We start from the raw sequence: 27,326 nt of genomic DNA on the forward strand, positions 1-27,326 counted from the left end.
CCCTTCCCTTTTGACAGTCTCTATGGTTTTTAAGATTGTCGCTCCTCTTTATCCAACTTAGGTCAATTCACAGTCTTGGTTTACTCTCCTGCGAGTATTGTAGCACCTTTTGTAGACTAGATCCTCTACCGGGCTTCACTTTGACTCATAGCCCTGGTGTACTCTACTGCCAAGGTCTATGCATCTCTTCACGTTGTCCAATATACTTGGTTCACTAACCTGCCAAGTATTTCCTTTTATGTATGTCTTAAAGTTTGCTGCCGTTTGTTTCCTCCGGTAGTTTGGGTTTTCTCTTTAAAGGGGTGCGGGGGGTGTTGTTTCCTTGGGCTTCTAGCATTCTTTGTGGTTATCACATTCTTTGGGATTATCTTTATCCCCTTGTTAGCCTTGTTATCGCCCATTCAAAATGCCAGAGCCCACTCTAAACACACAGTACCCTGTAATATGATGCCACGTACGGTTCATCTCAAAGCAGTTTAATATGTCCCATCGGGCTTCCAGGGATTTTGCTGCTCTTCCTTTGTTTGACGTAGCTGGCACCAGCTGAAGAAACTGCTGCCTCTGGGCTTTTCCTCCTACCACGCACGAGAGCTGCAAGTTGGGACTCAACGTATCGGAACCCGCTCTCTGTCTCCATGTGCCTTGGGATGCTGTCTGCATTCTGACACTGATACTACACCCACCAAAGAGGTGGCAGGCTTGCGCGGGGCTACTCTTTTCATTATGCCTCTTTTGTTCTTCCCAGGGGTCTGATAGCCATCTCTCAGATTGCTTAAACGTCCTCAGTTTCTTTACTCTTCCTTTCGTTATTGCAGTTCCACCATGTCTCCTGCTCCTACTGATGCTGCTGCTGCTACTACTTTCAAAATGTCTTTGTCCTTTTTCCCCTTTTTATCCTTCGAGTGCTTTCATATCTTAAAGGACAACTAGACTGTGGAATGTGGATCTCCTGCTCATTCCTCACCTCCTCGCAGGGCCTTCTCATCTCAGTTGTTCTGTAATTACTTCCCATTAATCACTTTTAGCCCAATCTTTATGTGCTCTGATGTGCTGTTGTGTATTCTTGAGTCTAACTTTTTACTTTGTGTATTGGTGTAGATTGCTTTGTTGAAGCTGCCCAGTGTACCCTTGTCTAACCTAGGTTTCTTTATGAGGTATCAGATCTGTGTATCCAGGGGTTCGCCAAGGATCAATGTTTTCTGCAGTATTTTATTCTGGGGACATCCCCTTTTTCTTATCAACCTTGGTGTTTTTCTGTATGAGTGTTTACCTTCCCTGAGCTTCCGTTGGAGAGACTCTGGTTGGAAAGTAATCTCTTGGTCACGCGGCCATAATTGAGACGTTGGGCCTCATTACAATTGTGCCGGTCCAGAAACAATGGTGCTGGTAATCCTACCGGCACCGTTGTTTCCGGACCAGCACACTGCAACTCTGCGGGCGGGTGCCGCCATGGTCAGACCTTTTGGGCGGGACAGCACCCGCCTACAGAGTTTTCACGGGAGCACTGGCACTGTTGTAACGGTGCCGGTGTTCCTGTGTCCCCATTCCCATGGAGTCGTATTGGAATGGGGACTAACAAAATTGCTGGCGCCTGACTTCCCGGCTGCCGGACTTGGAATAGCCCAGTGGCACCGGGAAGTTAGGCGCCGGTAATTATTTACAGGTCCGTTGACAACCCGCCGGTAGCACCGGCTGGGTTACCGCCGGACCCATAATGAGGCCCACTGTCTTCATTGATTGCTTCGTTATCCTTCAGTTCTTTCCATGTTTGTTCGACAGCTGGATTCCGGGCATCTTTTGGAGACACTGATCCTTTGCTGGCAGCAGTGTTCTAGTTTCACAATTAGAGTTTGATAGAAGCTCTTCTGTCACTATTGACAGCCTTCCTTTGTATCATGTTTAAACCTGCATTTCCTTATGGGTGAGTGTTACAGATATCCGTGATTTCACCAAATTGACTTCACCTAAAGGAGAAATCTTTGAATTTATTTTTCTTCAAATGCCTACCCTTTGCCCCCCACCTTATCCTATCCCCTTACCCCATCTCTCACCTATGTTATAAAATGTACCTACTTACCTAACCAATTCGAGGAAAAAAAGAAATTAGAGGATTTCTGATTAGGTGAAATTGGATTCAGTGAAATGTATGGATACAGAGTTTTGCTGCGTGACTCATGTTTAGATGACATGGGGTGTTGATCAAAGAGTGGGCACTGCTTGGTATAGCCTCTCAGATTAAAGACTATGATAAGGAAGATGGTTGAAGTGGCAATGCTCCAATTACTTGCAGGTAACTAATTTCAGTGTTCTACTCTTCCTCAACACAGTTCTAGATACTCCTCTCCCACCCAGATGTTTGTCAGATGTCTTAAAATGTCAGGACTCCGTGTGGGTATTACTGACACGATTATGGGTGATTGATCAAGTGCCCTGGTTCGGGGAGGGCTTACCATTTTCTGTATGTAAATGGAAAGATTGCTTCCCGGACACAATTCCCACTCATAGTCTATGAAGGACTGTGAAGAAAAAGAGTAGACTCTGTTCAATATAGATTACCAGTAAGTAATGATACAATTTTTCCCCAAAATATGCATCGCTACCATCCCTCCTCCCCCTTCCCTTCCCCACACAGACACACTCTGCTCCTCCAGGGCACCATGAAGCCTTCTGGAGTCCATTGGCTGCTGCTGTTCCCATGTCTTCGTATTGGAAGGAAGTGCAGTGTGAGGGTTAAATTCTGCTGCTTTTCCTTCAGCGTGGCTGTCCCATACTCAGCCGTCTCGGCCCTCTTGAAGTGTCGCTCTCCTAGCTGGTTGGAGAGCCTAAGTCCATGAAGACCCAGTAGTCAGTTTACTGCAGCACAAGCTACGGGTGCTTCACATCCCCCATTGCCACCAAGCCTGACCACATGTCTGAACAAAGGTACCTCCACCCGTGGAGAAAAGACAGTGAGCAGTAGAATGAAGATTGCCCAAGTGCACAGCACAGGTAGTCTTGATTCTATTAAAGACACAGAGGTGAGCATTATGCTTTTACTTCTTTATTACTGCATCCAACAGCATTTTACATCTTCACCTTTTCTCTTTTTTATGTCAGCTTGAAGCTGCAAACAAGAAACAACAAAAGAGAGAAATGGCAACAAAAAACCATGAGCTCCATGAGTCCCTGCAACATGGTAGTCCCGAGCCTCTGTCTCACTGTCCAATCGGGGCTCCTCCTTAGGTAAAAATCCCTGTTGCCCTAGGTCCTTTCTTCCTCTCCTTTTTCTAGGTGTGCCTTAAAGGAATAGTGCGCTCAGAAATATTATTGTCCCGAGGGTTCGGATATGTGTTTTTAAGCATACGTTGATCGATCGCACAAACATTTCCAATGCACCTTACCGTAGTTATCCTCTTTTGTACACATGCAAAATCAGGCAGCCAGGGCGTGGCCATCTTGTGATAATCTGATCAGTTGCCGCATCGCCCAAGCAGGACTGCCCTTGAGGCACTAAATCATATCCCCCGCCCCTGGGCCTGACATCACCAAACCTAGTGATATTCTCTGCCTTTCTCTGTGACGTTACTGGGCAGCGTAGGCAAACGCGCCCAGTCATCACCTACTTGACGTGACGCAGAACCCGGAAATCAACACACATCGTCTCACAACACAACGCGTCACAATTCGGAATATAAAACTGTACTTTAAAAGGAAACAGCAAGACTGTACAATTAGTAAAGTACTTTTATTTCACAATAAACGCTCCGAGAACATCTGGCTATTGCCATATTCAATCAAATTGGAATTTTTTTTCTTTGCTCTCGATCCGAAAATGTTTATCGTGAGTCACGCAGTGTTTCTTTTGGGTACACAAGGTGTTCGTTTTGGGTAAAAGAAGCGTTTTCATCACACAGTGAATTGCAGGGCTTGTGCATCAACTTGAGGCTAGACCACTGTAAATGATGTTATGTTGCTCCTAATGGCTGTTACCGCATAAGAGCCCTTGGCGATCGTCCCAAAAAAGAGTCAAATATATCCAGTTATTGACATGTATCTGCAGCTGCCGGTTGAAGAACCCATCAGTTGGTATTTGGAATCGATGGCAATCGCAGAATGGCAGGATGTACCTGTTTGGAAAACATAATAGAAATGTGTCTCAGTAGCCAATCTTTATTACAATTTATCATTTTACTTATTAATTCGGCATCGAGTTAAAACTAACGATTAGCACAGATGTGAAACAATGTGAACAGAGAGAAAACAACGTGGAAAGTACTACACAATTTGCTTCCGAGGATAGTGCTATGGAGTATGTTCAGCTCTAAACGGGATGCGGAAGCTGATGCTATAATTCGAGGTGCACATAGATGGCATTTTAATGAAATATTAGCGTTGAACCTGGGGGAACCGAGTGGTGGTCTACATGCATCTCGATGCTGGACTGCCCATGTGCCCGGTAGAAAGACCAGTACACACAAAGGTTGTACTTGCGTGTCATTGCAATATGCCACACAGAACAAACAAGTACAATGTAACCCAGCAATAATGGTCAGCTAATGATAAGTTGATGCTCGTTCTGGTATAAAATCGTCGAAAGTCAAACTTACATTATATTCAGCATTTCCATTCTCTTGGCGTAAGCTCAGACTCTGTTCGCATCAATGGTTTTTCATAAACTGAACTTACTTGTTCCTTAGTCCAGTTTTGGAATGGAGAACCTTATCATATCTTACGTTATTACACCCCTCCTTTAATTCAATTCCTTTCGGAATGGTCCCTTTCTCTCAAGGTCAAAAAACAATTGAACCTTATACGGTGTGTGTGATACGTGGGCTTCCTCGGCTCACAAGCAAAAATTCAAAGCTGGTGACCTTCACTCAGAATGAAGATACATTCTTAGTTTGCAACATCTTGGCTCACCGCATCCATGAGAACTGGAATTGTAAAGCACGGGCACAGGAGGAAAAATGCGGGGGCTGTCCTTGCTTGATGTTCGTGGCGATGCTGAGGGTAAGGGGAAACTTGGCAATGACGAAATGCAACAGAAATTGGAGTCGAGGGTACACAAAATGGAGTCAAAGTGTGTCTAGCAATAATCCCACCTCTACTTATGTCACAGCCTCCTTCCCTTATGTAGCCTAGGTCTCATCCCTTTTGTGGGATGAGCAGTTAATCAGGTATTTGGGCAACTGTATGGTAAGGCAACTGTTGAACCGCAAAGTTTCTTTCACACTATTATCTATCTGTCCCTCCCACGATCAGTGAAGGTCCCACAGTAGCTCGACGAAACTGTGAACTGTGAAAGCACAGCGTTACAGTGTAATACAATTGTAAAAACTGCACTAGTTGAAAAAAAAATTAACAAAGAGGATACATTTTAACAGACAAATTGGATGCTTTATTTGGACACTTCATAAAAACATTGTTCATCAAAAAAACAGATGGTAATCATTTGTACCTGGATTTGAACTGTTTCACGAGCTCTGCTTTAGGCGGACAGGGCATGTTGGCAATGTTTTGTGGCAATGTATATGTACTCGGAACAAAATTGTGCGCAATTCCATGATTATGCATCTCCAAAACATTAATAATAAGATCTTTCACAAAATCAAATTCCATTTCCTCATATACTGGCTTGACCACGCATTTTTTGCTTCTTTTTGTAAAGGCCATAGTGTAGCGAAGCATCCCAAGGTTTCCCGTAGTCCTCGATTGTTCACGGCCTACATTCTCGTTATGCGCTAATACCGCTAGTGATGTCCTATATTTCCTCTCTTGAATGCCGAAATGCAATCTCTTTGGCCTGTACTTTAGGCACATATTGTGGAACACCTCCAAATCTCTCGTGTGACAGAATGCTGTGAGTCCCTTCAGATCTCTTGATAGTTTTATCAAACACAATCTTCTCAAGGGCTTTGTGTGGAGGCGAAGATGGAATCAACCACTTCTTCCGTTCCTGCTCTGCCAACAAAGGGCCATGTTCACATTGGTGGAAATGTTGGTTTTCTGTCCAAGATTGAACGTTGGAACAGTGGTGCATCAGTGACCACCATTTTTCTAGTACAATTTCCACAGACCCATCACAAGTTTTGGAGCTCCACCAAAGATGGTTTCTGAAAGACTGGGACCACTGTGAAATACTTTCAGAACCTTTTTTTTTCCTGCAGCTGAGATTCTTTTATTGATGGATTTGGCAACGTGGCATACATCAAATTGATGGTGAATATTTGGAAACTGCTCTCTCATTGTCTTGGCTATTGAAACATGTCTATCCGTGGCTATGAGGTTGATTTGCATTCCCCTCGATTGTAGATCTTCCAGTGATTTCAGAAAACCAAGTTTCTCCATGGCCACTGAGGATTTACATTCGGACACCTGCATGACCACCAAACTCACAATTATTTTACTTTCCATGTCCTGAAAGTGGTATGTGCAGTACTTCGCTGAAAATCCCGGGCTGTCACACTGTCCATTGCCAGCTAGCCTGAACCGTTTTTCGGAGAATGTACTTTGAATAGACAATTGTTCAATTTTACAAGCTTCACTAATGGCAGGTAATAGATATTGACGTTGATATTTGTAGTACCGCGTTTTAGAAATGAAATGGAGTCCCATAAATTGACAGAAACTGGACAGCTTAATGAAACTGGAGGCACTGAAAAGTAAAGCTGCTGCACACAGTAGATTGCCAGCTGGCAGTTTCCCCAATATTGGTTGAGCAGATCATGAACATTTTTCATGGAACATTTCACAGGTGGCATGTATTTTGAGGTTACTACCTTGTGATACACGAGTCACATTCACCAATGGCTTCCCACATATTTCCCCTCTCACTGAATGTACACATTTCAGCATCTTTATAATCTCCATCAAGCTGCTGTCGAATACTATGTATTTGGCCTCCTTTATTAGACTGTCATCCTGCATTAATGTTGTTTCTGACTGAACTTTGGTTGACATATCAGCCAAACTAGACATACTGTAGTCAAGATATTTGTCTAGTTCCTCGGTCAATTGTACTGATGCTTCAGTCTCTGTCATTTCAGCGTCTGTTACTTGAACCTGAATCAGAGAAGACATCAATGTCGACTGGTTTTTGGTTGGACCTTTTTTGGCGGGTGTGGATTGTGTCAAGTGTTCTGCGGCTAATTCAAAAGCATCTTCAATACATTCAGTTTCATCTTCATCTGGTGGAGCAGACGCATTGTAGCAATGTTCCAAAAACACTTTGCTGGCTTCGCCGGTCACATTAAACTCATTTTCTTGCCATTGGGCAAATGCATCTCGAGTCTGAACATGCCGCACCTCAATTGATAGTTGCTCCATGGTGAAATCAGTTTGGCAAGCAGCATCTCTCATTTGTGTCACTGTCTGTGTCTGCATAGTCTGTGCACCATCGGGCAACTAGAAGACAGGTTGGAAAAAGATGTTCAATGTAAATCCAACATACAGTATTGGGCAGTTTACATTTTTTAAAAAAAGCATTTTATGAAGGCCCCAGCACAAAACACTGGTTAAAAATTGAAATTGTTTATAAATTACCTTATTTTTCTTGCTTTTCGTTGAAACCTTCTTTACAGTAACATCAGCAACAGCAAGCTGGTCCACCGACTCGGATCCACGTGCCTCCTCTTGTATATCTGGATCTTGTATACATCCCTAGAAAAGAGTATCCATTTAAAATAAGTCATTTGTTAAGTAATTTGTATTCAAATTCAAATTATTCCTTCGCACACATGGCTTACACAGATAAACCCGTACATCGTGTACGTCATTTAGTCAAAATATACATTTGGGATTTCAACTGATTGATGGCTAGTTTACTCGATCAAAGTTGAATGTCCGAAGCACACTCTTCCAAATGTTGCACTCAACCAATTTGCAAAAACTGCTTGTTTCTAATACTGTCACTGTCTAATAGTATCAGATCTAGGACCGACTTTCTATCATTCGAGGGAAATGTCAGTATACATACCTCTGGCTATGGATGAACTACAAGGGATGATGTAATTGTAGTCGAAGCTTCAGCATCTCCCTGAAACACAGTACTTGTATTAGTATGGTTGACAAAATTTGAAATTTAACACACACAATGTGACAGAGACAATGGTACATATCTATAAAAAAAAACCAAATGAAATATTGTGTAAACGAACAACACGATATGTAAATATGATGAGATTATCTAATTCGATGGAACTGTCAGTACACATACACCTAGCTCTGGATCAACTACAAGGGATGATGTAATTGTAGTCGAAGCTTCAGCATCTCCCTGAAACACAGTACTTGTATTAGTATGGACGAAACAATTGAAATTGAACACAGACATTGTGACACAGACATTGGTACATATCAATAGCAATCCACAAATGAAACATTGTGTAAACGAATGACACGGTATGTAAATATGATCAGATTATCTCAAATTCCATGCATAAAATGTGGATTGCAGGGGCGCGGCCTGCTTCAGGGGATCCTGCCTGGAGATACAGGGTCTGTATAGGCCATGTGTAGAATGGCCCCTGTGCAGAAGATACCTTTGAAGTGTACATGGTGTTTGGCACCTTGGCCGTTCCCGCCCCTGCCAGCCCCCTTTGGCAGCGCACATCCACTGGTGCCAATTGCCTTTGATAATGGAGGGGGGATGGATGGGGATGGATGGGCCTGAGGCGTACAGACAAGGGCCGGAACACTGCTGAATGGAGACACACTTGATTCACTGAAAAACTGAAACAACCATTGATAAAAATTCTGTAGTGCTTTATTTTGTTTCTTAATTTTATGGCACAAATGTACTACACATTATAAAGTTCAGGTTGCAGCACAGTGAGGGAAAATCCCCTGTATTGACCGCTGTCACTGGGGAATGTGTCTCTAATGGCATCAACGGCACAGGTGGGTATTACTCGTCGAACGCAGTGTCCAAGCCTCCCATGAAGCCACCATGTGTATGAACGATAGGTCACCAGCCTGTACTACCTGTGAAAGAGAAAGATACAAACTGTTTTTAAATGATCAAGATAAGTGTATTAAACCTTAGTTGCCAATGACAATTCTTGTATCCAATGGCATTGTTGCCAGTGCAAATGCTACCTAGATACTGTACAATATTGAACAACTACTATACGAATATTACTAGAGAATTGCAAGACTAAATTGGTTTGACAATGATATATTGAAGTTACGACAATATAGGAGACAACCTTGAAATAGTACTGGCCTAAGTGAAATCACAACCAGAGTATATTTACTTGTTACTTGGATTCCGAGGGCAAACTGTTGCGTGAAGTTTGTGCATAAGCACCATCAAAATCCTCAACACGGAACGTGTGAGGCAGGCAGCCCTGAAGTCTGGCAGCTCAGTAACGCATTGCGGCTATAGCTCGCCTTGCGATATGTAGGACAAGCATCCAGAGTTTGCTCGGCTGCAGCAGTTCTCCTCCTCAGTTGGCATTAGCGCGAACCAATTGCAGGTACACCAGGTGGAAACACCGTCCTTGCAACTAGGACCAGGCTCTTCATCTGTTGAATCATCCTCCCAATTGTCGTCCGAAGCCCCATCGTTTCCGCAACTTTCTCTTTCGAGTAATTCCGCCTTGGAATACTCTGGCTCGTACTGGTAGGGCTGTATTGTTGCCATTGTGGGGGAAACAAATGAAAATAATTTATAGTAATGGTACTGGTATCTGTTTGCACGGGCTACAAGCAACGAAGGTAGCTGACCAGAGCACAGAAACGAGGCACAGAATACTCAAAGAAATACAGTGAGAGGAATGGAAAAGAAAATCTGATGTTGTCTGTTGTGAAGCGATCTGTTTATACTTATTGAGGAAAGAGGCGTCCTGCCATTTCCATGGCGACACGTCATTAGCTGAGACGCAGAGAATGTTGACACGAGACGTGCTTTGGCGTTGTGAAATGGGTGGTACGCGTCTAGTGATGTCAGGCTCAGGGGCGGGGGATATGATTTACTGCTCCCAGAGCAGTCCACCCTGGGCAATGCAGCAACTGATCAGATTATCACAAGATGGCCGTGCCCTGCTGCCTGATTTTGCATGTGTACAAAAGAGGAAAACTACGGTAAGGTGCATTGGAAATGTTTGTGCGATCGATCAACGTATACTTAAAAACACATGCCCGAACCCTCGGGACAATAATATTTCTGAGCGCACTATTCCTTTAAACTCTGTAACAGTCTAGCAAACAGTCTTGGGTAGCTTCCTCTGAACTCCTCTGCATAGAGCTGTCCTGCACTCCAACAACCCAAGAAGCCATTGTCCCAACATTCTCCTGCCAACCCAGCGATCGACTACTCTCGATTATTCTTCTGATCTTCTCTTATGTGAAAAGAGATGCATATTGTTACGGAGGGGAATTGCTGTTATCGTCATCTTAACACAGCATATTGTTCAATCATTATTCAGTGGCTTCCAAGTGGGAGGGATAATGCTTGCCTCTGTGTCTTTAATAGAATCAAGTCTACCTGCGCTGTGCACTTGGGCAATCTTCATTCTATGTCAAGACCGGAGGCAAGCATTATGCTTGTTCAAAGCTCTCTACTACAGCTGTGGCAATATTAGCAACTGGCTTAAAATAGAAGGTCCTGAATGCTGAGTCGCTTGACCAGTCGGCGGCCTTAATGTTCTCCTGCAATGGAACTCCTGCTGCAAAAGCTCTGGAAGCCATAGCTCCTCTGATCGAGTGAGCTACAAAGATGAAAATGTTGATGCCTACTAGGGCCATTATCTCCTTCACCCATCTTGCTATGGTGGCTGGCGCTACTGCGTGATATGGCTTTCTGCATGCTATCAATAGTTGCTTGGCGCTCTGTGGTCTTACTGCCGCTGCCTCATAACACTTTATGCACTGTGCTATGCATAATTTGCTATTGTTTGGGAAATATGGATATGCGATCACCTTGGAGTTAGTCTTCGTACGCTGCGCAATATTAAACGCTATGCCCTCCAAGTAGAAGACCTTTCTGTCGATCTCTTAAGCCTTCTACAAGATACTAGGCAAAGTAACAAGGCTAATTTCCCTGATAATTGTCTTCCCGGCAGAAGGCCGTTTCTTGGCCATTGTTCGAACAAATCTAACACTCTGTTAACATCCGATAAGGAAGAATATCTTGGCTGCAGAGGTTTGCTCACTTTTACTCCCTTTATGAGCCTAGCTACTGCTGGATGTTCCCCCACTGGAGCTCCGTCTACTAGCTTGTGACCGGCTGAGATAGCTGTTCTATATACCCCTACTGTCCTGAAGGCTCTGCCCTGACTGGGCAGACTCGCTAGAAAATGTATCACTTGCACTATAGGGGCTGAAATGGGAGGAATAACCCTCCCCCTGCACCATAGCTCCCAGGCTTGCCAAACAGAACTATAGCTCCGAACTGTGGAAGGGACCCACGATACATTGATAAGCTCTATAGCTTCCTCTGAAAGTCCTGGCAAACACCATCTGTGCCTGAAACTCTGCAAGCTAATAACGTTAGAGTCTGGTCTTGCACTAGCGGATGCGGGGCTCTCAACGGATCTGCTAGGAGATCCGCTCTGTGAGAAATCCTCTGGGGAAAATCCGAGGAAAGTTCCATCAGAACTGGAAACCAAGCTTGCAATTTCCATTCTGGTGTCACTATCACCAATTCTGCTTTGTCTCTTCGTACCTTTGCTACTTCCCTCGCCAGCATCGCAAAAGGGGGAAATGCATAATGATTTGATCCCCCAGCTGTAAAGAAAGGCATTACTCCCCAGAGCTTCCGGGTCTAGCCTTCAGCTGAAGTACTTTGTTAGCTGGGTGTTAAGCCTCGAGGCAAATAGGTCTGTATGGAAAGGTCCCCATTTCTGTTGTAACTTCTCGAAGACTGACTTGTGTAGCTTCCAGTTGCTCAAGTCTACTAAATATCGGGAGTTGCAGTCTGCTACTGAATTCTGAGCTCCCGGAAGATACTCTGCTGTAACTGAGATATTTTTCTCTAGGCAGAAATGCCAGAAGTTCTTTGCTAATTCTGCTAGCATTTTCGATTTCGTGCCACCTAGCTTGTTTATGTACCTTACTGCAGAGATGTCCATCCGCAACAGGATACGGTACTGCGCTTTGTTTTTGGAAAAGGCTTTCACAGCGAAAAAGCCTGCCAAAAGCTCTAGGCAGTTGATATGCAGTTCAAGTTCCCCTTGGGACCATTTTCCTCCTGATTCTGTCTGCCACATCTGGCTCCCCAGCCTGATCTGCTGGCGTCTGATTCTATGATGAGCTCTGGAACGTCTCCCAAGATGGCTCTGCCGTTCCATGCTTACATATTGTGGAGCCACCAGAGCAGCTCTGTCTGGCTGTCCTTGTCTAGTGGTACTAGTTGATGGTATCTCCATCCTTTCTGTAGGTATTTTATCTTGAGCCTCTGTAGGGCTCGATAGTGTAGGGGCGTGGGAATATTGCTTGGGTAGAGCCCACTATTCTGGCTAGATTCTGAAGCGATATAATCATATTCTTGAGAGCTACTCTCAGATCCTTCTTTATGGATCTCATCTTGGGCACCAGTAGCTCTAGTGTGGCCTTCTTTGTATCTATTGTGAAGCCTAAGAATTCTGCTCTCTTGCTCGGGGTCAGGGTGGATGTCTCCTTGTTTACCAAGAATGCCAGTCCTGTTATCATAGATATTGCTCAATGGGATATTTAGAAACTCGCCCCCCTCCTTTCCTGCATGAACACTTTTACACGGACAGCCCCCTCTGGTAGAAAACAGACCTTAGCCATGTACCTGACATTTCCCAGTATTATGGTCAGGCAAGGTCGGGCAATTATTGACAATCACTCACACCTGACTTCAATTGCACTTCCCCACACAGATAAAATGCGGAGCACGAATGCACACTCTGAGTGGGGCAAAACACACGAAGGTACAGCAGTTTCGAGTCAGCAGTTGAATGAAGGGAGAAAGACGGCCAGGCACGAGAGGTTCATGAGAGGGGCAACACCCTTGACCTTTTTGGCAGGAAGCTATTACTGTCAAGAAACCTTCAAGGCAGAAAGCGTAAGACCAGGAAACCAGGCTGAAGAATCCTGCAATGTTGTGGTGGAGATACCGTGTGTCCTCCTGCGTAACTGACCAAGGCAGGGAGGAGCAGCAGACGCTGCGGTATCGTACTTGGCTCCAAGAACAAAGAAGTGACCGAGAACAATACAGCCGGTGAGTTTGGGAGAGCGATGCCAGACCGGCCTGTGTTGAGTCAAGGTTGCAAACGGCAACTTTGTGAAAACGAACATTGTTAAATGGGCGTGATGAAAGACACGAGTGAAGCTGAATTGCTGGTGAATATTTCAACATTAAAAGGAAAGATACGATATCGCTGACAGAGTGGTCCGGCACTGTGAATGTGCTCAGTCGAAGTTCTCTGTACGGTATCATGACAAGAGAAACGAAAGTAGAAGATTGATGTAGCTCAGGGACTGCATCTCTCTGGCATTGAAATCTCTCCAATGGCTCCCCATGGCTGCAAGAATCAATTTCAAGACGCTCTGCATAGTCCACAAGGCTTTCTGGGGACACGGTCCCCTACACCTACAACGCTCTCTTATGAAATACTCTCCATCTAGAGCTCTCCGCTGGTCCTCCTCCAACTCTCTACCGGTGAGCCGCTTTTCCAAAGAGAGATTTGGGGGTAGATCCTTATCCCCTGCAGGGGCTTCCCTCTGGAACAGCCTCCCTGCTTCTTGAGCCTGAGCCCCTTAAGTTCCGGAAACTCCTCAAGACCTTCCTCTTCTCTTCTTTTTTCTCTCTCCATCTCTTCTGCTAACCTCTTTTCTTTTCCCCCTCTCTTTCCTAACTCTGCTTCAGTTTTGTTGACTGGTCGCCTGGTGTTCCTCCGGAGCCACACAGGACCTAGGCTCCCCCGCCAGTCTTTTCACTTGCCTTCGGGCCTATACACTAGCTCAGCACTATTGCACTTTTGGTATACGTTCTCTGCACTTAACCCAAGACCCTGCTGGACTGGGTGCACTTGTTCCCCCTTCCCACTCCCTTGGACTTCTTTTCTGTGCACGTGCATGACCTGGAGGTACCACTCCTTTTAAGTCTGCTTGTCCCGTCATTCCTTTGTCTCCCCTACCTAACTTGGTTGCGCCTGTAACACTTGTGCTTGGTGCATCAAAAATGACCAGTCAAGCAATCAATCGGAATTGGCAACAGGTCTAGGACGGTAGTTTTTGTGTTTGTATGTTCCTTTCCCTCCCCTCCCCCACCCACTCTCTCCTTCCTCTTTGTCATGCACCTGCACTAGTTGAAATGCTGCCAGGCCAAGTATGCTAGTCTTGTTAGATCATTTGGAAACTTCAAGGCCTTAAAATGACTACTTTATTCCCTTGATCCCCTTCTCGCCTTAAATCGCTTTGAAGCACGTCACTTGTGTATTAGCGCTCTACAAATAAACAATTACAATTGCAATGTGAAGTGTACATTGTGTGAAGTGGATCGAAGTGGTCCTGTGACGGTTTAAGCGAAACCCATTGCACATTCGAAAGTCTTCGATTCTGGTATCAAAAGGGATCTGAGCCCGGACGAGGGGGATCCATGGTCCGAGCCCGAACGAGGGATACCATATTGTGAACATTGTAGAAAAGTGGTCTGAGCCCGGACGAGGGAGACCTGTGGTCTCCGCCCAAAGGAGGGAGACCAGTCATGAACTTGTTAAAGTGAAAACTCTGTCATTGCGAGAGAGACTTTGGTGGAAGGCCCTCATGCCTATGTGTTGAACAGTTATTACCTTGTGGCCAAGAAGCCAGAGTGTGTGCGAAGCCCGCACGTGCCGCCTTGCCCCGTGCTGAAAAACGTGGGGAAGAGAAGCCAACTGCTCAACTATCCTGACATATTTCTTGAACACTTTTCTTTTGCATACATTGTTATCCCACACCATTTTGTATTTAGTTGTAAGGATTGGCAATAGGTGTATTAGTATAAGCGCTTTTATTTTGACAGACTCCACTAGGACTGCGTTATTATTATTTGATGGTTGTAGCTTGCTCCCATATTTAGATTTAGGTTTAGATAGGCGTTGTACCAACCCATTGAAGTTCAATAAACACCCTTGAACTGTGATCACTTGTCTGTCTTCACTGTTTGATACCATGCCTTCCTTACAGCACAAACATTCAATTGAAAGACCACATATAAGGGCCGCCACCTCAGTGGAGTGCTTTTCACACACATGCGCATACAGGGATCGAGCCTTTGCAAGACTCCGTAACCATCAGCAGGTTAATATATAACGAATATCTATCGGCTGGTCTGCAATTTACCAAGAAGATTAATTTAAATAAAACCTTACCTTAATACCGGTTAGGGGCATACACGAAGAGGATTGAATCTCCTTGATATTGGAACAATCCTATATGTGACATCATTGTGGCGAATATATAACTAGGATACACTTTGCGTATGAACAAACAAGCTTACTGATGCAGAGTGTACAGCACTGGACGATTGCCTTGAAAACGACTTTTGTCGAAACACGTGTCGGCTGACATCCTTTTCTATTAAAGACATTACAATATATGTATACAAGTTGCATATGTACTTTCATATTATATACAACCAGTAATTTGGATCTATTAATATCAATAGGCAGAGCGTGTCACGCCAGTCATGTACTATCAAAATTACTTTAATAGAGATCTTGTATTCAATAGCACTGCTTTAAGGTCTTTTATCCCGGGGCTAGGTACCTTAGTGCTTCTGATAGTACTAGCATTCAATTCTTCAGGAGTGGCAGATAAAGGAGATGGATTGAGGCTTGTATTCCCAGGGTCTGATTGACTAAGCCCATAGAATGAAGGAGAGATAGTACAGAGGCCTTGGGAGACTGGGATCTCTAGTGGCGCACTATGGACACCTTGAGATTCCATGCTGTCCTTGCAGCTTCGAGGTTGAGGTACTATCTGAGGATAACTCAAAGGGCAATGCACAACAGGAGGTATGCCTACATCTGATGCTGAGGCCTGCCCGTTGGCTCAAGTGGTTTTAAGAGGGGGAAGGTTAGGCGCCTTGCCATTGTCTACCGACGCCGCTGGTAGTACTAGGCACTCAGATATAATCTTTACGTGAACAACCTTGGTAGACAGTGCAATTGCGGTCTGCCCATTATAGGCATGAACATTAAACCAGAAATGTAGCCAAATCAAACACTGTTCTGCCAAGCCAGAGACATCTGGGACTCTTCCTATTAAATTAATACAAAAGACACATAATAATGATACCCTGGCTCTCTTCTAGCCTTGCACTCTACCTATTTCCTGCAATGTGGCAATCTTACACCCTCCAGTTAATACAAAATGTCCCACAAAAATGCCGCAATAAATAAAGGTTTGTGCCGCAAAATTTGCCATTTCATGCCGCAAAATTTGCCATTTCATGCCGCAAAATTCTGGAAGGTCTGATTAGTATGACCTGAAGGAGAGGAGGACTAACCTGTCTGTCCTCAAGTGTGACTAACGTGGAGAACACGCTTCCCACAACTTCAAAGTCACTGGCAGGGCGTAAAGCTAGGATTTCATATTTACGCAGTATTGCGGCCACTCGATTGCTCCTTAAGGGGAATATTTGAAGGGATTTGGGCATGATCAATGCAGGAAGGGGTACAAGTTGACACACCAACGAGGAATCCAAATTTCAGCTACGCTCCTGGGGAAAGTAGTTTTCACAAAACTATACAGAGCGCACGATCCACACGAACAATGTACAATAGATATTTTTCAAATCTCATTGTTCTATGGATCACAATGTCTAGGGATAAACTTGTTCACTACGAAAGGAATATAACCCACACAGACAAAAACGAACTAGCAGTCTGACAGAGAGCTTAAACTTTCACACGCACACAAGCAGTATCGTTTCTATTTGTTCCCCTGGGGATGTCTTTTGCCCCAGTTTGGGGGTCTCTGGTATTTTGATACGCCTGGAATCTGTCTCTTGCTCTCCTCTACTAGGTGTCTCAACCCTTGCGGGTTATTATACATTTTAGCTGCTCCTGGGCAGGGATCATGGGTCCTTTATGTTCCTCGCCAAAATGAGAGGATAGGCTCTGTTGGTTCCACTCCTTGTGCAAAAGTGTTATCAAGTGTCAGAAGCAAACCATCTACCTTTAAAGGGCCCTGTACCTTACGGTATGGATCAGTTCTCACATAACCACCAAACGCATGTGAATCCATGTTGCAGGGAGGTGATGAAAAACCCTACTTGAGATTTCTTGTCCTCAAAGGGGGGGTTGCCGCAGTCGAATACTGCTTGCCCTGTCCCCTGGGTGGGAGGGGTTTAAGTGTAGCGGGCCCACCTCCCTAGTCCCAAAAGGGGTGACTCCCCCTTGGGGAGAAGGGACGAATTCCCTCAATCAGTACACCCACACTCTCCTGGGATTCTGCATCTGCTTTCCCTTAGCTGCAACGTACACCTCATCTGCAGGGAGACAACTGCAGGCTCTGACACTGCTCACACGGTGAGAATGCACAAACCTTATAAGTCCTACACTTACCCTGATTAGCCTCTCACAGGGAAGGTGCTTGCAGGTTAGTTGCTGCACACATGTGGGGGTTCGCATGAGGCCCCAAGTGTGCTTGCCTGCTGGCTACATGAGCAATAGTGTTAGGGCCCTTTTCTTTGGGGAGCTCCTGCTCCATGACTGGAAACATTGAGGGGGTTAGCCAGGACGTCCTCCTGGACCGCCTCAAGGACCATCATCGTTTAGCAGGCAGCGGGCACAGCCTCTGTGGCTACCCCACTACTTGCCCCAAAGGTAAGACTGGATGCTTCATCACAACACATTGGGCTCAGGCCAACTTCCACCTGCCTAGGCTGAGTTTATATACTAGGCCTGGGGAGAAAGGGGTCGGCAGCAGAATTTCACCTCCCCTGTTGCTAATAGCAACCCACTTGCAGCATGACACCACAATACCCAAAGCAGACACCTCCAGCAAGTCACAGGTCTCAGCACCTCTCAAAGTAATGTTTACATTCTTTAAACCATTATGACTGTCAAATGTGGTGTGCTTCAGCCCATCAAAATGCAGCTCGCACTTGTAGGTTGCATTGGTCGTGACCCCGTGCAGATACCAACATCAGCTTCAAATAATGATTCTGCTGCTCGTATCCCTGATCCTGGTCTTCCTGAGACCGATGAAGCTACAGGATGACTGGACATCTATCTCAGAAGAACATACATTATTTCCTTCATGCGCCTTTTGTGTCCTTGTTGATGCCATTGCACAACATCCAGACGCACACAATAGTACATGCAGTGCTTTTTTCGGCATAGCCATTCGCCAACAGGTGAACGGAATGCCTGATAGAATGCATTCCGGATGCCTACAATTCCAAAGGCCTGTGCTATTGCAAGAGGTTTAGAGAGATGCGAGGTTCCATTAAGTCAAACCTAAATAAGTGGGATACTCACTTGGGTTGTGTAGGTATTGGATGGGAAATGTGCACACTTTTCACATTCCTTACTGCTCCTGGGCAAAATATACAATTTTCTCGGGTCAGTGTAAGAAACTCATATTTCTGAGGAGTACATCATGCTCCAGAGCTGTCTGACACCTTTCCTGAAAAGCAAATCCACAAACTACGTGTATTTGAGTGCCATTCAGTTTGCAGTATCACTGTACAGTAAAACACACTCATCGTACTAATGCACCCTTCTATTTTTTCTTTGGCTTTGCAGGTGCTCTTTCTAAAGCCTTTTCAATGCTTCACTTCAAGATCGAGGAATGCAAAGATCTGACTGCAGAGGCAATCAAGAAGACCGTGAAGGACTACGGTGCTATGAGTCACAAGGATAGCGACTGCTTTGTCTGCTGCGTGCTCTCTCATGGAGACAAAGGCACCATCCAAGGAACCGATGGGCGTGCAATTGGCATCCGTAAACTGACCTCCTACTTTACTGGCTTGAAATGCCCCTCACTGGCCGGTAAGCCCAAGGTCTTCTTCATCCAGGCCTGTCAAGGAGATTCCTTCCACCCTGGAGTCACACTGGAGGCAGATAGCCTGCAGACAATGCCTTCCTACGAGACAGACTCAAACTCCCAAGATGAGTGTATTCCTGATGAAGCCGATTTCTTGCTCGGCATGGCAACCATCAAGCATTATGTTTCCTACAGGAACACAAGTTCTGGAACCTGGTACATACAGTCCCTTTGCAAACATCTGATGGAGAGCTGCCAGAGGTATGGATCTGATTATTATACTAGTGCACATACTGAGTAGCAAGGCCTTTTTTATTGACTGCCTCAGTGCATTTCATGTAAAAATATATGGCATTTATTTGCATTGATCAAAAGAGGTGAATACATTTAAATTGACAGGATGGGGGAATGGATCCCTTTCATCAACTCAATAGTGGTCCTTTTGATCTGCTACTTTTGTGGTGACAGGCCCAAACAGCCCAAGAGTCACACCCTGGGATTACCAGTCCAGGAGTGAATAGCCTTAATGGGGTGTGGTGGGGGTGCCGTAATCTTCCCTGAGTGGGTTCCTGCTTCCATCTTAGCTAGCCAGCTCTACTCTTCCTTTGAAAGCCTGGTTTGCAAGTTGGTCATCTCTCCCATCTCCACCCTGACCATTGCCACCATTTACCGGCCTCCAGGTGTCACCACCCTGTTCCTCTCTCAATGGGTTGACTTCTGCTCATCCTTACTTTCAGCCATATCCAACCTCCTCCTACTGGGTGACTTCAACATCCAATTGGACTCCCCAGGCTCTGCATCCATGCTCTTCACTGATCTCAGCACCTCACTTTCCCTCTCCATTCTCCCTTCTTGCCAATCAGCTGGACACACTCTGGATGCCCTCATACACTCTGACCTCTCTCTCCCCCCACTAGTCACCCCTCTCTCCTGGTCTGACCATTCTCCCCTCTCCTCCCACTTGAGTCCCCTTGGCCCCCTGACTGCCCCCCTGAAAATCCCACCAACCCTGTTCGCTAGCATCTGCCCGATGACACGAGTGTCTGCAGCTGCCATTGCTTCCACCTTCATCAGAGGTCAGGTGGTACGCTTGGTTCGTCCCTAGAAATTGTTACTCCGAAAATTATACATGGAGAGGGTTAGTGATTGGTTATGTGGTATTGTCGTCAGTGGTTAGCCCCCGTGTCCTGATTGGTCCATCAGGAGCCCCCAAGCCTGAGACCATCGTCATTCCCAGCCCGCGATGTACCTGGTGCTGGCAACAATGTATGACTATGTGTCAGTGAGAAACAATGGACAGGTTCTGCTACTGCCATTAGAGTGCTTCTTTCCCATTGCCGCCTGAGTCTGAGTTGTTACGGCTTTGTTGCAGGAGGGGTCCCAGACATGGGACACCAGTGCTTCTTCAGTCTTCGGGAATTGGCATTGTATCAGGTCGGCCTGGTCACATGTTGGGAGACCGTGGCTGAGGTAGAATTACAAAGGTTTCATTTGTTTTTTGCTTCAGATAGTCACAGCGGTGGCGGGCAGGTGGAGCATGGTCACGGTGTGTGTTGGCATTCGGGGCAGTGGGCAGAGGTGAAAACTCATGTGGCCGGTTGTTCTTTGGCCGTGACATCATCTTCCAAAGTTTAGGCGTGGCTTGAGCGAAGGGACACTCCCATTTTTCCTCTTCACTACACTCCCTCACAACTGATCCCACACCCCCTCATCTCCATCCCTCTTCTCTCCTCCGTCTTCCTTCTCTTCCTTCACCCCTGTCGCACCTGAAGAAGATACCAGAGTTGTCCACTCCATGAAGGCCTCTTCTAATCAGGTTTGCCCCTGCTCATCCAGGACCATCAAGACTAACATTGGCTTTCTTGCCCCTACTCTCGCTGATTTCTGCAATCACTCTTTCATCCCGGGATCTTTCCCCTCATCCCTTAAGCACTCTCTTGTGTGCCCACTCCTGAAATAAATATCCGTTCCTACCTACCCTGCCAACTACCACCCTATTTCCATCTCCTCCTTCCTGGGGAAACTGCTGGAGGAGTTGGTTTTGCCCCAACTCAACTCACACACTGAACTTGTTGGTGGTCTCCACAACCACCAATCTGGATTCTAAGCATCTAGAGGCACGGAACTGCTCTTCTGAACACCCGTGAAGAACTGCTCGCATCTCTAGACTCCAGCTCCCCTGCTGCCCTTATCCTTCTCAAACTCTCCTCTGGCTTTGACACAGTCAACCATTCCATCCTCATAGAAAGGCTCCATGATACCCTTTGTATCTCGGAACAGGCTCTGGACTGGTTGACATCCTTCATTACTGACCGCTCTTCCAGAATCATCCTGAGCACCTTCCCCTCTCCAACTTCCCCCTCCACCTGTGGTGTCCCCCAGGGTTCTATCCTCTCCCCCTGGCTCTTTAACATCTCACCTGCTCTGCTTGCATGCCTCATCTCCTCCTTCTCTTCCAACTCCCAGTGTAACGCAGATGACATTCAGCTCTTTTTCACACTCCCTGCCGACCATATTGCACCCTCCATCATCTCTGACTGCCTATCTGCCATCCAGTCCTGGTGCACCGTCAATGATCTATGCCTCAATGCCTGTAAAACTGAGATCCTTCCCATCAGGACCCCTGCTCCCTCCTTCTTCCCTTCACTCCATCCTTCCTCTTTGGGCTCTGCCCCTGCGCCCTCTTCTCAAGCCAGAAAGCTTGGAGTTATCTTTGACTCCTCTCTCTCCTCCCTCCCTCACACTTATGACATTGCCAAGAAGTCCCACTTTCAGCTTTTCCTTCTCAAAGGAATTCTCCCTTTTCTCACTTTCCCCAGAGATTCAATGTGACCCAAGCCCTGGTTCTCTCTAGGCTTGACTATTGCAATAGCCTCCTCCTGAATCAACCATCTTCCACTCTGCGACCGCCCGAGCTAATCCATAATAGGGCAGCAAGGCTTATTCTTGGCCTTAAGCCCAGGACCGCATCTCTTCTGCACTAAAAAGTCTTCACTGACTCCTGGTTGCTGCACGGATTAAATTCAAACCCCTCAATATCATCCACAAGGCAGTCTTGGCCCGGGGACCATACTATCTTCAAGTTTATCTTACTAAATACTCCCCCTCTAGACCACTACACTCCTCTGTCTCTAACTCTCTGCGTGTAAAGTGTTTTGCTAAACAGAGGGCAGGTGGTTGTTCGATTTTCTCAGCTAGCTCCCTCCTATGGAACAACCTCCCCCTCCCTCTGCGCCTTGAGCAGGATCCTCTTAAATTCCGGAAGCTCCTTAAGACTCTCCTCTTTACCTCCTCCTTCCCTTCTTCTTTCCCCTGCTAATCCCACAGTTGCTGCGATTGGTGTCCTGGGCCCTTCTGCATCCTCGGGGCCACTCAACATTCCTAGCACTTCATCTGTGGCTCGCCCATGAACTCAGACTCCACAACACTAACTCCCTGCCTTCATCCTTGCTGCACTTGCACGTTCTGAATACTCATAAGGCATGGTAGGTTCCTCCTGTTTTCCTCTCCCCCCCACTGCTATGTATTATGTTTTAATGTGTTTCCCACTCCTGCTCCCTCCCTTGCCCTTTGGACGCTTTGAAACAGTATATTATTATAACTAAAGAGAAAACAATAAATAAATAAACGGCCAGGATGGAAACGTATGATATTTGTGCAGAAGCCGCTATTCAGGAACAAATGCATGATGCTTACCTGGAAGAGCTAATCTGGTAAATCATTTTAAATGCTGAATCGGACATCCCGACCAGTCTTCTAACTGGCACACAGCTCCTCCCAAATGAACACTTTCCAGACAAGAACTTTCAGGGTTGGATTCCTGAATTTGACTTGCTGGTCCTGAGGGAGCAGATCGTTTGGAAAAGGGACAGATTGGCACACCTGTTTTTGAGTTTGGTGAAAGAAGTCAGTTTCCCATATTAGTCTCTGACCATACCCAAGTTGTATCCCTTATTTAGATCTGCTATACTGTTTGTGATGATTCACCTGATCAGGTCACTTCTCCCCAGAAGGGTCCCCTTCCCTTTGAGGCTAAGGAGGTGAGCACGCTATGCAACATTCCCCCTAGGAGTGGCAGTAAGTGGGGTCTCGCAGGGAGAGACTCCCGTCTTAGGGACAAGAACTCCCGTTTCGTCAAGGAACTCCCTAAACCCCTCTATGAGGACCCACTAAGACCATCAGAACTTCTGTGGAACGTCCCGGGAGGATATCTCAGCAGCAACGTGCTCGCCTTGGAAGCAAGACGACACGAAGCAACACAGGTTGGATCCCCGGGTCCGCGCTTAGAAACCTCTGGGTATTTAAGCGCATTATAAATACGCAACTAAGACAAAAACAATTACGCAACTAAAAAAAACAAAAAATAAAACAATACCTGTAACAGCGCCTCGATGCCTGCGTGTTGTATGAGCGCTTTAAAAATGCAAAATAAAATAAATTCTAAATAAGTCAGTGTTTATTACTGTAACATCATACAAAATAACTAACAGAAAGACACACATACTGAGAAGAAGAGTAGGCCAGAAATGAAGATTACTCAGTGGTTGGAAGCCAACCATACTGGGACAAAGAAGATTGAGGGAGTTACAAAGAATCTTAGGGAAGAGAGACAAAGGACTGCAGGTATATGCGGGGGAGGATCCAACACTTCCCCAAAAAAAGGAAAAAAGGACCAAGATACAATGTTGGTGGAGCTCAGTAGCTTCAAAACTGAAGAGAGAGAAACCAAGAGAGTCCGGGAGGTAATTGGTCGAGAGGACACTTGCAACTGAGATGGGAAGGAGACTTGGAGAGAGCAGGTTGCAATCCATGTATGCCCAAGAAGGAATGTCGAGGTGGTAGCATGACCCAAAGGAGCTGGACCGGCTGGTCCTCAAACGACGCAGATGCCGCAGTAGAAGTGGCTCCGCATAGCTGTGCACTGGAGTAGGAAGAAAGAAAAGCTGCTAGCAGAGTTTGAGCTACAAGAGAGAACCCAACCCCACAGGAAGAACCAGTGACGCCAATCCAACAGAACAACGGTAACGGGAGCGGGGGGAGACCTGGGAGGAAAACAGGGCAGGAAGAGCACAACAGGACTCATCATGCTCATCCCAGTGGTTGTGAATACCTTGAAGAAAGTGAAGTGTACCAGGGGACTCTTCATATTCGTCCCAGTGGTTGTGAATATTTTAAGGAAAGTGAAGGACCCTTTGAAATACAATTCATTCAGCCCAGGAAGTGGTTGAAACCCAAACCAAGGGTAGAAAGTAAGAAAGAGACACTGCAAGAATCCCAAAGGAATAAGGGTCAAGACACTATCTTGATAAACCAAGCAACTGTATTTAAAGAACGACAGGGGAGACTCAAAAGGTGGAAAAGCCCTCTAGAAGAACTAAAGGAAACAATTCACGTAATCGCAAAGAACTATTTGAAGAACGTTGAGGCTAGAAAAGTCTGTCCTGCAGCAGGGCGTCATTCTCCTGGACCTCTTTTTTCATTTTGGATATTTGATTAGTGGTAGGGTCAGCACAGATTAGCTCATTGGACCGAGGACAGCTCATGGTTTTGGACTACACTACTGACAACGAGCACCCTAGTTAGTTTTGTGTTAGGAAGGACAAACCCTTTGGATAGGAAAGACGGCCTTTTTTATTTCATTTAAATGAAAATAATTTGTAAGAATGCCACCATTTGGTCTGCCTCCTTCTGACCTACCACAGGTTGCTCCAACCTTACATAATCAGAACATTGCACGTTTTTTGGCTTTGTCAAAGCCGCTAGCTATGTGTGTATGAAGTCAAAGAACTCTGAGGTGGCTTGCCATATTCTGTTTAATGCATTGTTCATAAATGCATTCCATATAGTAAGTGATGTTCTGACATTACCCGTACATATAAAACATTAGTGCCCTTTACGTGCCTCCATTTAAAACATTCTTGTACGACACACTATGGCATTGTGTGTTGAATTTGGATTTGTAAATATAACCATTAGAGTAGTGGCACAACTATTATTATTCTTAGGGTGTTGTTTATTGAGCGCAGACCTAGCTTCGGGAAGCAACAGATCCCTTTACAAACATAGGGCGAAGAACAGGGAAGCAGAGAAAAGGGAGCGGGGGCTAACAGGGCAGGGCGAGGATGCGCAAGGGATCTACAAGCCACCAGGGGAGTAGACAGTGGGGAGCAGATCAGAGACTCGGGTAAGGTGCCCACCTTTGGCTGGGTAGCCAACCAGGTTGCTTTGCTAGCAGGCATTGCAGACTGGTACATGCAGGCTTTCTGAGCAGCCAGAGTTGCTGCTCTGCCCTTCACCTAGAAACTGGATGACCCTTCTGCCCTTGAACAATGCTCTCAACCATCCCTCTGCTTGCCCCTTCACCAGGCACCAGTGCATACCAAACAGTCCTCCCTGATCGAGCCTTGCTGGGATGGCATGCTCCTCTCTGCATCCTCGCCCACCTTTGAAGTGGAAGATACCACCACAAAGTGCAGCCATCTTTTTTTGCAGTTGTGTACGTTGGGGGTGGGTGTTGGTAGTAGCCATAATGAAATGTGTGTCATCTGTACGTCCCGCTGCCTTTGTTAAATGCCTGAATGTATTATTGGTGGTGGTGTGGACCTTACCACCCAATATGGCCCGCCAAGCTTGTCCTTATAGCTTTAACAGATTCTTAACTATCTCTCAATGTTATTGCAGAAAAGTTACTATGTCATTGATGTTTTTACTGCATCGCACATAAGAGATGGCTGTCTTCTTTCAAGACAAGTGTGATGTACCCGTCTTATTGCAGGATGGTTGTGATGTGCAGTTTTTGTATGCATAGATTGCAGTCTTACCTGCGCTATATTGTAGTTCAACCTATTTAAATCCACCGCAACTCTTTTGCCTCTAGGACGTCCACATCTCAGCCATTTTGGCTCCATAAAAGGGTCATGGGAATCCGAATACGCAAAAGTTGATGATGCATCAAAATAACAAGGTTAAGAATGTTTAAACCTCTCATCTCCCCCTGCCCCTCAAACCTGCCATGAATTCCTGCTCTGTAGCAAGAATGTTTACTCTGTGAACCGGTGGTTCCCAGCCAGGCCTGAAAAGGCCATCAAGAGGTTGTAACCGTTTTCGGCTGCGCCATTTCAGACGGATTCCTTTCAGATCTTTCCTGCTTTTATTATTTGCATTAAGTAGAAAAGAGCCGACAAGTGTGTCGTGATACACAGGGAAACAATTCAGCATTGCAATATTGACCAATTTCCTCCAGAATAGAGCGAAACACGTTGTGTTATTCACTTTGAACCAGCGTTTATTTCAGGCGTGTGTGGCTGCAATTTCCCTTTTTTTAATGCAAATAATACAGCGAGGAACCGGACTATCCAACACTGGCCTCCCTTAAATGAAAATGAGCAAAATGCCTTGATGTCACAGCCAGAGTGATCTGATCCCTGGAGGTATCTTCACTCCAACATTCAAAACATATGTTTATTACTAACACATGTGCTCCTCAGTAAAGTGATTTCTTAATTTTAATGCCAGCATCAAGAGTGCAAGTGTCTTCCCCTACTCTCACCCCATATTACTCACCCCCGTGTTTAAACACTTGACTGCTCGTGTTTTAGTTCTTGGTCTTCTGAGTCAAGCACCGGTGATTCTTCTCTCTACGGCTCCAGCCCACAGCTCTGTCAAACTCCAATGAACTTGTGCCACTGCATAACATGCACGGTGGCCTAATAGCTGATTCTAGGTCACTGACAATTCAGATAAACATCCCAAATTAATTTCACCTGCCCCTTCTCTCTCCAAACTCCTCAAATTCCCCTCTGCAGCAGCCCACCTCCGCATGAGCCTTGACCGTGTTTCTAGAGTCCGTGAATTGAATGTCTTCCGATTTATAAAAAAAACGGGCCTTTGGCTAACATCAGTCCCTGTGGCACAAATGTATTTGTCAACTTGCTTCTAATTTTCACAGGAGTGAGGTTGAGTAGGCATAATGTAGCGCCCGGCTTGAGTGTTCAGTCGGTAACTTGCGCAGGTGCAGCAGCCACCCTGTCCTAAGGTTCTTGGACCTATTAGCAACCACACCACTTGTGTAAGAAAGTAGGGGTGTCGTGTCTACATGCACCACTTTTGCTAGGCAGTTCTGGGCTGATCCTAAGGGGGAGGGAGCTAGGCTTAAAGTAAGCATGATGAATGAATTTGAAGTATATCAATGTAAACACAATTCCAGAAATGGATTTGGTGCTATAAAATGCCCGACACCGTTCTGCCTCGTTCAATCGGTCACCGAGCTCTCGTTCCCACTTTGCATGCGCTTTAGCAGCAGTCCTATTCTTTTGCAGCCAGCACACCTGCAATAAGCCTGAAACAAATGTACCACCCTGTGCCATTAACAAATAGCTCAGTTGGCTATGTGTGCCTCTTTT

General features: G+C 45.7%; 1 protein-coding gene across 6 annotated transcripts in view; it reads left to right on the forward strand.

Annotated features, from left to right (window-relative positions):
* The window catches only part of CASP8 (caspase 8), a 159,747-nt gene that overhangs the window by 102,699 nt on the left and 29,722 nt on the right, over window positions 1-27,326 (forward strand). For all 6 annotated transcript variants that reach the window (XM_069615463.1, XM_069615465.1, XM_069615464.1 and 3 more), the window contains one exon: window positions 18,684-19,185. In XM_069615463.1, coding sequence (XP_069471564.1) covers window positions 18,684-19,185 — 502 coding nt within the window. The remainder of the gene's footprint in view (window positions 1-18,683; window positions 19,186-27,326) is intronic.

This window comes from Ambystoma mexicanum, chromosome 9 (genome assembly GCF_040938575.1).
Source record: "Ambystoma mexicanum isolate Mex_15411 chromosome 9, UKY_AmexF1_1, whole genome shotgun sequence".
NCBI classification, from domain to species: Eukaryota; Metazoa; Chordata; class Amphibia; order Caudata; family Ambystomatidae; genus Ambystoma; species Ambystoma mexicanum.